Source organism: Protopterus annectens, chromosome 13.part0 (genome assembly GCF_019279795.1).
Source record: "Protopterus annectens isolate FY-2018-M chromosome 13.part0, PAN1.0, whole genome shotgun sequence".
NCBI lineage: Eukaryota > Metazoa > Chordata > Ceratodontiformes > Protopteridae > Protopterus > Protopterus annectens.
The window spans coordinates 589,899,602-589,912,105 of NC_056747.1; the positions used below are offsets into that span (position 1 = coordinate 589,899,602).

At 38.0% G+C, this 12,504-nt stretch overlaps 1 protein-coding gene across 1 annotated transcript in view; it reads left to right on the plus strand.

The window, feature by feature from the left end:
* The window catches only part of PITPNM3 (PITPNM family member 3), a 1,300,985-nt gene that overhangs the window by 955,675 nt on the left and 332,806 nt on the right, over window positions 1-12,504 (plus strand). Inside the window, exon 12 of the mRNA XM_044054869.1 lies at window positions 11,169-11,357. Coding sequence (XP_043910804.1) covers window positions 11,169-11,357 — 189 coding nt within the window. The remainder of the gene's footprint in view (window positions 1-11,168; window positions 11,358-12,504) is intronic.

Sequence of the window (12,504 nt, forward strand, 5' to 3'; positions counted from 1 at the left end):
CTTTAGTATTGATATATGCTCGCCCTGCATAAAACATCTTCTTGTCAATAATAGAAAGTTGCTTAAAAAGAACAGGATTATGTTGTATTTCACTAACAGTCTTTTTCATTCTCTCAAGATATGAGTCATAGTTTGCATCACAGATAGTTTCTGCCTTATTAGCCTTAATATAACATTTATAAGAAACAGTCACATTGCAATTGCTCCAACCCACCTGAATAGTGTCATTTTTATAAAAACATACAATTCCTTTTTGTGTAACAGGTAGGTGCAATGCTATTTTGTCTTGTGATTTCACAGGTGTAGTATCAAAGATCAAGTTTTCCCGGGTCTCATTGACCCCTAGGGGGACAGCAGTCATTAATAAACCCCCGTATGCTGTTGGTATGGCTGTGCAAATCCAGCAGTTCGAAACATTAAAAGTCTCAGCATGCACATATTTAATTGCTTGGTAAGTGTTAAAGTTTGGATGCCAGTCTACGAGTAATGCATCATGTTTGTTCAGTTCAACTCGTGTGGCTGAAAAAAGGAAAGGAAACAGCAAAAAAATCATTGTTATCAGTATAGCTAACAGGATGATCATGCAATTTTTCTGAGGTTGTTCTGCATCCCTGTTTACTCTATACCTGGTCATTTTGTTCTCGTGGTATAACAGTAACAAGGTTTTTGTCCAGTTCAAAGTTCTTAACCAATTTACAGTGTGTCAGATGAATCCAGAACGCTCGCTCTGCGATCTTGACTGCAGTGGGTGCTGACAGTAGCACTTGATATGGTCTTTCCCACTTTGGAGAACTCCAATTTCTTTTCTTCACGACCTTCACCCAGACCCACGTGCCTGGGACTACTGCTGCTTCCGATGGTCTGGCTTGTTTTTTGTCTGAAACAGAATTTAACTGGAGAAGTTTGTTATTCAAAAATCGCCTCATATACTCTGCAAGTGAACTGTCAGCCTCCTGGTCTGCAGGCATGAGAGGTTTCCACTGAGGTGTATAATATGCCCTCCCAAACAGTATTTCAGAAGGAGTTAATCCTTTTACATTTGGAACAGTTCTCATACTCAACAGTGCCAGAGGCAGACAGTGCATCTAGTTCTTTTGTGTCTCACTAATCAATTTCCTAAGCTTATTTTTCAGAACTCCATTATGCCTCTCTACTAATCCTGCAGATTGGGGATGGTATGCACAATGGTTTTTCAAAGAAATTCCGAAATAACGGCTCAATTGTTGTATGGTTTGATTTACAAAGTGTGTGCCATTGTCACTATAGATCTTTTCCAGTATGCCAAATCTAGGAATAATTTCTTTAACGAGGACTTTTGCAACAGTAGCTGCATCTGGATTTTTAGTCAGAAAAGCTTCCACCCATTTAGAAAACATATCTGTAATGACAAGACAGTACTTTTTATTTTCGCATTTGTTTAGTTCTATAAAATCCATACAGATAGTATGGAACGGATATGGTGGTGTAGGGAAACTCCCTTGCTTAGGCTTCAGTGCCCCCTGTGCATGACGCCTGTTACAAACATGGCATGCTGCACAAACGTTTTTTGTGTAATTTGTAAATCCATACATTGTAAACACTCGATTCACTAACTGTACCATTCCCCCTGTTGAAACATAGCACTGCCCATGGCTCAACAAAGCTGCATATCTAAACAAGTTAGATGGTAAAATTGGTTTTCTTTCTTTGGAGATGTACAGCCCTTTCTCTAGAATTGCTCCTCGTTTTTCCATTTTTGTTTTTCTACATTTGTAGTAAGTGTCTGAATTTTTTTAACATTTCTAAATCTAAAATCTCAGATGGTTGTAATTCCTCACTCAAAAGAAATACTTCTGAAGCTGAAGCTGCTTGCTTTGCAGCTGTATCAGCTCTCGCATTACCTTTTGAAATCCTATCCTGTTGTTCGGTATGAGCTATGCATTTACAAATAGCTAGTTTCTGAGGTAACTGAATAGATTCTAATAAATCTAAAATAAATTGCGCATGATTAATTGGTTTACCAGTAGATGTTATCATTCCTCTATTTTTCCACTGCTGCGCAAAAACATGTACAGTAGAAAAAACATACAGGCTGTCAGTAAAAATGTTCACTCGTTTATCTTTTGCCAAGGTACATGCCCTTGTTAAAGCAATCAATTCTGCTGCTTGTGCAGATAAGTTGTGTGGTAAAGACTTTGCTTCTAAAATCTCAGTATCAGAGACTACTGCATACCCTACTAGATTCTGTCCTGTAGGACCCCTTCTACACGAGCCGTCCACATAATATGTCACCTCGGCATCATCCAAGGGAACATCCGTAAGATCTTTTCTAGGCAGTGTCTTTTGCTCAATCTCCTGCAGGCAGCAGTGTGGTTTGCCGTCTGCAGGGGTTGGGAGCAAGGTTGACAGATTCAAAGTCGTATATCATTCAATTGTCATATGAGGTTAGCTCAACAATATAGTCATACAGGAAAGATGTCTAGCAGGAGAATGATATGCTACTTTTTCTTGCAGTAAAATAATCGCGACTGCATGAGGCACTCTCAATGTGAGAGGGTGGAATAACACAACTGAGGCTGAAGCCTGCACTGCCATTGCAGCTGCGACTACTGCTTGTACACAGTGGGGCAAGGATCGCGCCACTGGGTCTAACTGTGATGAATAGTAAGCTATGGGGCGTTGTTTGTCCCCATGTTGCTGTGTTAACACTGATGTCATATAACCCTGCTTACAATCTACAGTTTGGAAAAATCATTTATGATAGTTCGGTAATCCTAAAACTAATGAGGATGCTATCAGTTGTTTCAATTTCAGAAAGCTGATTCTGCTTCTGGTGTCCATTGTAATAAATCTTGTGCTGCCATAGGCTTCTTCAATATTAAGTTAGTCAGTGGAGCAGATTCCAAGGCATAGTTAGGATTCCAACTCCGACAAACATTAGTCGTACCTAGGAAGGACATCATTTCCTTCTTGGTAGTTGGTTTGGGTGCTTGTAATATTGCTGTTTTTCTGTCTTCATCTAATATTCTGCCTTCTTTGGATATTACATATCCCAGGTATTTAACCTGCTTTTTCCAAAGTTGCAGTTTGTTTTTATTTACTTTGTGTCCTTGAGTAGCTAGAAATTGTGATGTTATGGTATCTTCTCTGCATTCTTGCTGGTTGGGGGCTGCCAGCAGAATGTCGTCTACATAAAGTAAAATCTGGCTGCCTTTCAGTGGGATAAATCCCACCAGGTTACTTGCCATTTCTTGTGCGATTATTGTTGGACTCTCACAATATCCCTGTGGTAGTCGCGTGTATGTATACCTTTTCCCCTGAAATGTAAATGCAAACCAATGTTGGCTGTCAGGGTGTATCGGTATTGAAAAAAAATGCATTGCTAATATCTACCACAGAAAAATACTTTTGTTGAGGTTTTAAATCATTTAATATAGTGTGTGGATCTGGCACCATAGGTGCTCTAGGTATAACTGCGTCATTTACAGCTTGTAAATCTTGGACCATACGCCATTCTCCATTTGCTTTCCTAACAGGAAATAAGGGTGTATTACATGGCGAATCGGGAGATTCTATCAGTACTCCTTCCTTAAGTAAGGCTGCTATTATAGGTTTGATTCCTACTTCTGCATCTTTTCTTAAGGGATACTGTCTCTTTTGAGGTCTAAATGCTGACTTTGGCGTGATAGTGACTGGTTCTGCTGTACAAATAAGTCCTACATCTGATTTCCCTGTTGACCAGAGAGTCTCTGGTATGTCTCGTAAGGCTTTCTCCTCTTCCTCTAGTAAGAGTGCTACTCAGCTGTCCTCACTTGCCTGCAAGTGTACTGCTGGGTGTGTCTGTGTTATCCAATTCAAATTCTGCTTTTGTACTCCCTGTTCTGACAGTTCTAATTCGGTCTGTTTTTCCCACCTTGTGACTTTTTCTCCTAGGTCTGCCCACTTCACATTCTTATCTTTAGTTAAACTAACATGTGGTAATCGATTAGATTTGTAAAGTGCTAGGAATTCCTGGGGCAATGAACAGCTAACTACACTGTTTCCTTCTGTGTCCCAGTACAGATTACGTAATACTAATCTATTAGTGTGGTTTCTAAACAGTTCTTGCTCATATTCTTTATCAGGTCCTGGTTTGCTACAGTAGTATAGAGTGCAATGCAACAAATGCTGTTTATCAGTGTCAAGGGAGGGGGATTTACTGATGGCTACATTCATCAGTTCTTCGGTTATTACCCCTGGACCAGTCGTAACCAAGTCCTGGCTGTACCAATAAAATGTTTCACCCTCTGGTCACACCACAAAGGTATCCATCTGTCGCTGTGCTTCCATACCCTGCATAGTTGGAACTACTGCTATGCCAAATATCTGCATAAGGTCTCTGCCCAAAAGATTTACTGGGCATTTTGCAGAAACAACAATTTTGCTTTTCTGGGTCATCCCTGAAACAGGGTCAGTTATTACTATGTTGTGGGAGAGTGGCTCCCGATACAGCTGTCCATTAGCTGCTTTCACTAATATGTAATCGAGTGATTCTGAATTTTCTGGTAGTTTGGAAGGCTGTATCAGGGTCCGTGAAGCCCCTGAGTCACACAGGAATTTAACTTCCCTCCCCTCTACCAGAAGTGTAACTTCCGGTTTTGTGTCTGCTAAGTAGAGCTCTAGGCTCAATAATGCTAAGTCCAAGATTTCATTTTCTTCATTATCTGTGATTTCATGCACATCCTCTATTTCTTCTGTCACATCCTCTACTCCCTCTATCACATTTGCATTTGTCTTTTCCTGACTATTCCCTTCTAGTGATTCTTGACTACCATATAGTCAGTCCTCACCCTCCTTGTCTTCCGTGGTTACCTTTTTATTTTGCCTGCAATCCCTTGCCAAATGGCACTTTTTTCTGCATTTAAAACATTCACCCCTTTTCTTTCTCTTTTCAAACTCCTCTGATCGCTTATCAGATTGTTTGTTTCCCTGGGCATTTTTCTTACCCTTCTTCCCGGACTGTACTACAAAGACTTCTAGTCTGTCTTCTACTGCAAATACTTGAGTTTTCTTTTTCTTTTTGCTATTAAAATGCCTTTCGGCATGTCTTGCATATTCAAGTAATGACTGTAATCTACTCGTCCGATGGTCTACCATGTGCTTTGTAATAAAACTACTTATGGGTGCAATACTGCCTTTTAAAAATGCATTCTTTAATTGCTGCTCATATGGGGAATCATGCGTTTGGTCTTCAGGTACCTGCATTCCACAATGGTTATTAAAACACTCTAATAATCTGGCATAATATCTATCAACAGTTTCACCTTCTTGTTGTATGCATTGATTAATGCAAGTTCAGTCAGCCCTAGGCTTCCATTTCTCAGAGATTCGGTCTGTCAGACCTTTCACTCTGTTATCCAGTTCTGCGTTACTATGTGGGAATGGCCTATGTTCTGCGTCACGGGGATTCCAGTTGCCACTGATCATGTGCCAATCTGGACCTACGATTTGTCTGACTACTTTCTCTACTTCTTCTCCATTTAAATGGTAACTTAACCTCATGCCCTGTAAGTCTTCCAAGAATTTTCTAAAATTAACTTTCGGATGGGGAATTCCCTCTGTGGCTTTCCGGATGTCTTCCGGTGTCCACGGTCTATATACTAGAAGAGTTGGGTCCTGTCCTGCCTGTCCTGCCTGTGGATTTGGTACTTCTATGAGTGGACATATCTCTTCTTCACTCATAGCTCGTGAATTTCTATTTATTTCATATAATTCAATATCCCCTCTTAAATTACGTGTTCGAGACCTAGTCTCGACAGGATCTCTGACAAACGGTTTTGATTTCGCAGGTACAGTTGGATATAGCGGAGGTGGATCAGCTTGTCCACTCGCTTCATATTCTGGTAAAGAAAGCGGAGGGGGTGGAGGGGCCAATGCTATTACCAAGTTATTGTCTTCTTTATCTAAAAACATTGCTTTTGAATTTTTAATCTTTTGTTCCCTACGGTTTGCTTCCTCAAGCCACCTGTGTGCCTGAGGAACTCCCAATTGACGTTGCTTTTTTACCTGACCTTTTGCGTCTGTTTTAAGTTGTTTGACAAGTTTGATAAGTGAAGGTTTTTCTAATTTGCCATCAAATTTGTACTTGTTAACCCATTTTGTATAGTACCTAACATTGTCGGCACGTTGTAATTGCATATATTTTGCATCTTCAGTTAATAGCGGATCTCGGGATCTTTTTGTGCACTTATTTCCCATGTTGTCTTAACTTATTTAGGAATTGTTACGTAACCCTTTTTATCACGTGGTACCACGATTTTCTCTTTTTCACAGTTTATCTAGAATAACTGCCTACCTATCCTGTTTCCCTGATCTATGACAAGACAGCAATCTTTTTTGTCCCTGATTTATATAAAATCTCCCAGACAAAAACAAATACTGTAACAAGTCCCTGATCTGAAACAAAGAAAAGGTAAATTCCTCCTTACCTGAGCCTCCGTGATTGATCGTCTCACCGGAACTGTTGACTCGTCCTCCAATCGCAGATCAGAAACAGTGGCTGGCCTCTTTTGAACGACAATTCAGTCGGAGGTCTTTTCAGAGCAGAAGAACCGATGTGGTCTCTTCCCTGTATGGTTTCATGCCACCGAGCCAATCTGACCTGAGCTAGAGCGAGAGATTTCCGGTCCGAAGGACCAATCTGTCATAGGAAAAATAAACTTTAAAAATGATCAATATAAGGTAGGTTCAGGTTAAGGCACTTTAATCTTGCAGCAAGGAGACAAAAACATGCTAATACAGAGTTTGTCAAACTAGAATCAGGAAGTGCAGACATTTTTATACATTTTCTTATAGGACATTGCCTACCAAGCTGACATAACAGATCATAAGTTCTAACATCATCATTACATAGCAGCTGTTTGTCCATGATTTTCTGCTTGCACTATCAATTTTAGGAAAATTTCCTAAGAAAAACAACGTGGCCTTGGTGACCACCGGTTAGATACAACTTCCCACTATGTTATGTTACCATTCAAGGTACTATAGCTAATTCGAGCACAAAGCAAGTACAGATTCTTCAAGCAGTCTTTTGTTTCATGTATCTCTTCTTTTTCCGCAGCTGTGCATGTTCTCATAACAAGAACAGAGCTGATTGTTCACATTCAGTCATAAAAAAGAAAACAGTATTGTTCTATTCATACACTATTCATACATTTCCAAAAGGCATAAACATGAATTTTGCTGTGCTAGCAAATATTAGGTCAGGGTTCATCTTGCAGTTTCAGAAAGCATGCTGTGGTTTGAAAAATCATCTTATAATTTCATACAGAATTAAACTTGTACATAAAATAGAATGAAAATGAGTTAACCCTTTTAGCTTCTAATAAGCATTAGACATATATAAAAATGAATATTTTTCTGACAATGCCGAGTAAAGAAGTGCTACACCCCCCCCCCTTTTTTTGTGTTCTGTCATTCCTTAGCTGGGAGGAGTTATTTCAGAATCTTGTATGTGGGGTTTAAGCCAGGTTTCTGAGATGGAGAGAATTTCGGACTGGTTATGTAGAAGCCAGGCATGAAGATTTGGAATTTTGTTACATAGGCTCTGAGCATATAGAGCTGAGAAGTGGAGGGGTGTGCCTGTTGGTTGAGGGGGTTGGGGTTTGAATTCAGTGTGGTGGAATGGCCTGGGTTTGGGTGGATGTCCCCAGAGAGAAGGAGAGAGATAAAATGATGGATGAGGTATTCGGTTTGTTTGGGGTGTAGTATATAGGTAGAGAGTTTTGTGGACATTAGACTAGTGTAATTGGGAACAGTGTTTTTAGATTTAGGTAGGAGTCTATAGGGAAAGAGCATGCTAGTGATGAGGGGGGTATAGACATGGAGACATATGAGTAACAGTATATGTGTACTTTGTAGAGGATGGGGTAGTGGTGTGAAATGAGGGGAGTGGTTTGCATTAGTAGGTTGAGTGATATAGTTTAGGTAAGTTAAGGTAATTAGAAGTATTATTTGAGTAAGTAGGGATAGAGGTTTGAGGGTCATGATGTTAGTTATTAGAGTAGAAGTAAGGGGTGAGTTAAGTTGAGAAGTTAGTTTATTTGAGTAAGAGATTATGGTTTAGGATAATTGTTTGGTAGTTTATCAGGATAAGTCGTGTTTAGCAGTAAACTCTGAAGGGTAGGCTTACTTTACTGGGTGAACTATGGGAGGGGATTTTGGGGGTATGATGGGTAGTTTGGATTGGATGGTGGAAGTGGTGAGCTATGTATAAGTGTAGGGGTATTGGGGTGGGTGGCATTTGGGGGTACGGGAGTGGAGTAAGCCTGCAGGGTGAACAGAGCAGGTAGAGCCATGAGAAGGAAGAATAAAGGTAAAAAAAACAATCAGTGGAGTGGAAGGTAAGTTCAGAGGAAAGTATGCAAGGGGGTAAGGGATGTTCTAGCAGTATTACAGGGAAAGGATTAGAGTGGTTCAGAGAGGTAAAGATGGTGCTTTTGTCAATATGTGTTATCTAACCAAAATCAAATTAAGATGTAGTTTATGTATAGGTGTTCATTAGAGCAGCTTTCACAACTAAACATTTGTTCAACGATATATGAGAAAGTATTTATTTTTTTTTATCCTGGCTAGGCTTGACTTCTATGCCCTCACTAGTGAAATGACTAAACAATATCAAGGATCTACATTTCACATTTCAGTGACATCTCATTTTCTTTATATTTCAGCATGGGAAATTAGATTGATAGCATGAAACAGGATTCCTTAAGCAGGGGGTTAATGTTTTAACCTTATAGTTCACATGTGTGTATGTTAAACTGACATAGTTATTGTCAACACAAGTTTATGGTGTTTTTGAAGACACCTGCATGATGTATGCATACACACACACACCTCTATCTATATATATATATCCATAACTGTATCTGTATTTGTGTCTGTATATCTGTATTGTTGCTCTGGTGTATAATGCAAGTAACTCTAATTTACATATTTTAGACAACTTTTATGCGCTTAGCAGAACATTGTTTCTTTTCTTGTGCACTTCCTATTACGTTATTAAGTTGATATAAGCAAAACAGGAACATATGGCAGATTTTCCTTAATATTACTGATACAGTTATTTACAGTTATTTTCACTTTAAAGTCACAGCATCTCATAATAAAATAAATCTTTACAATGAATAAAATGTGTTTAGCATTATATGTAGGTACTGTGACCTCAACGTAGGATTAATTAAGTAGGAGGAGCAAGGGCTGATCACTGTATTGGTGTTTGAAGGGGGCACCTCTGGATCAAATATGTTTTACTGAAATTCTGTTTATTAATTGTATTTTTCACTCATTGCCTTTTTTTTTCCATTTTCTGTCTTTAGTATTTTCTGCATCATACCTCTCAGCTGTAAAGATTTTCACAGGCTGTCCAGATTTTTGCCAAATGTCTTTGGTCCATTTTTCATAAAATTGTGGTTTTCTGGAAAATGAGTGGCAAATCATTAAAGACTGAATTAGAAAATAATGACAGACATTTGAGTTTCAGACTTCATACCCTTCAGAAAAATTCATGATAATGCAAAACCTGTTATTCTGTCAACTTTCTAAGTTTATAACAGCAATATTTAAAAATTGTCCCTATTTTGTGCCGTTGTCCCACTTTTATGTATGGCTTTATCCAGCTTTCTTGCTCTAAGAAGTTGAGAGGTATGTTCTGCATTTGGTTTATATCATTCACAATTCATTTCAGGACTTTGTAGTACAACCAGATTTCAGTTGCTTTATTTGTCATCCTGATGTTATGTGTTATTGTGCCACAATTTGCTCTGTAAGTCATGCTTTCCTGTATTGGCCTTTTTGTGACAAATAATTTGGGACTGTAAGATTTTGACTGTGTACAGATATCACTATTCTGTACATGTCCATATATCATTGTTATTGAAGATCATTTGCACAAAGTCATTCTAAGGTGACGTATTTCAGTTAAAGTCAAATACATTTCTTCATTCACATTTGATGTCTCTTAATGTAGTACTCTCTTTGAGTTTCTATATATCTTGTGTGTGTGTGTTTTTTTTTCCCATTGGTTGATCTGAAACCCCTGTCCCACCAAAGAATCCTACTGATTCTCCACACCTTGGTGATCACAACTTTCTTGCATACATCATAGGAAGGTGTCACATTGTAAACAAGTTATATCTATTGCCTTTTTCCTCTTAAATGCTATACCATTTTTTTAGTTATTTTCAGTATTGCTTGTAATATATTTCTCCATTTAAGTGTCTCTGTGTTTTACAACAAGGACCTACCAGCTAGTGTGAAACAAGCTGCAGTCATTTTGAAGGTTGAGTGAATACAAAAACATTGTCCTCACTTTCATCACAAAATTAACAATAAAGACCACAAAAACAACTAAAATAAAACATTTTTGCAGCCATACACTTCTCCAACTCAAATATGCCAAGTCCATGGTCACTTTAACTCTAAGGTTAAAAAAAAAAAAAAAAAAACTCACTTGTTTCTGAAGGTTTAGCAACATGGAAGTTACGACTACAATGTCTGAAATTAGCTGACACAAAATTTAGTCTGCAATTTTCTGCTAAATGAAAGTGCCACTGAACTCACTGCATGGATCTCCTGAAACAAGATATCTGAATTTAAAAACAATATATGTCCGTTGCTTTATTTGCCATGCTGATGTTATCCATTATTGTATCGCAAGTTGCTGTATAAGCCATGCTTTCCTGTATGAGCAGTTTATTTATTTATTTTACATTTGTTAGTCAGTTTTTGTGACAAATATTAGCCTTTCTCTTGTATAGCTGTTAGTCAGATGATTTGTACTCTATTATTGTGTTGTTCATTTGCTTATATAGATATCCCTGTCTGATATTTCAAGCTTTAAGTTACATGCATTATAATGTTATTAACTATACATTATCTTCATTCTCTTAAAGTGAGTGTGAGTCTCTTTTCCCTCCTGTAAAATTATGAGCTGTCACTCAGCCAAACAGTACTTGTAATTCGCCCACTTCCTTATGAGATTGCACAGTTAAAAAGCAAATACAATTAAAAATCAAAAACAGATTTTTAAATTTGTTGAGTGAGTTTGGCAGTGTTAATTGTTTCTTTTGTAATGCCTTCTATCACTTATGAAGAGAATGATGAATGGTTCCAAGGACAGCTAATGACTTGTGTTTATTTTCCTTCCACAGCGGATGCTATCCACAACAACTCTTCCGTTTTTCTTGAGACCAGTTCATCCAGCACCCCTACAACTCCAGAATCCCCAAACTTGCCCATTGCTTCATTGCAACAAAGGGCGAGATGTTCTAGTCTGGTCAGCATTAACAGTGAAATCTCAGGATCTTCAGAGAGTTTGCTGGCACTCAACATTGCTAACAGTAAGACTCATTTTTTTTTCATTTAGTCAGTATGCATACAGTGTTTCAGAAATGTTTGCATACATAATATAGTCCCTGTATGTGAAACAATGGGGAGTAGTTGCAGGTGAGCTTCATCAAGGCCCTTTTGGTTCCCCTAACCATAAAAGTACTCATAGGCCTCTGGAACATTCTGGATTTCGTAAGTAATGGTGACATTGTGATACTTTTACTAAGGCTCATTATTTTCTGTTAATGAAGTTGCCCTCTGGACCCCCAGGTTTGGGTCCTTGTTTTTCTATATTCTCGAGTGATTTCCATAAGGTATATATGCCACTGCTATTGCTTTACTGTCAATAGTCTCAGCTTGTAAAATATTTAAAACTGACTTCAGAAAAAGGTAGTTTGTTAGGATTCTAACAAGTTGTAATACAAGGCTACTTTATGTACAATGCTAACTTGTGGGATTTAAGGAAGAAAAACCCAAGTATATTATTCACTGTTTTATTTAGCAACTGATGAGAATGCAATGACAACTTTTATTTACTTTTCATAAGCTCAGCACTCTTTGTAATATAATTTTTATTCATTTTGGTAAATACTTTAGAACTGCTTTTTTAAATGAGAACATATGGTTTCTTCCCACACAGTTCATAATAAATTTTGTGTGCCTTCATTTATGTTTCATCATGTTCTTTTAGAGTAAGTTTAGAAAGATTCTGGAATTACATGTGATGTTAAAAGTTAACACTTGTTTTACCAGCATGCACAACTCAGTAACGCAAAGTATCTGACCTGTTTCAGACATGTGTTAGTCTAAGGCAGCACAACTGTGCATTTATTGCTTTGAATATCTTTATATAGCAGCACATAAAAGGGAAGTGTTTTTTTTATTTAGCAGCCCCAAATACACAATTCCCTTTGTTTACACTGTAGTCATGTAAAACAGGCATTTGTACACGTAACCATATGTAGGCCTGCTATTGACAAGCATATAATACATAATCAGTTTGTTGGATTCCGACATGTCCTAAATTGCACGGACTATCATAAACTTAATTTGTTGCAGAAAAGGAAAAACAACTAATGGATAAAGAATTACAGGAAATAATATACTGAAATGGGAGGTTGGCATAATGGTTAAAGTGTTTACCTTATAGACACAAGG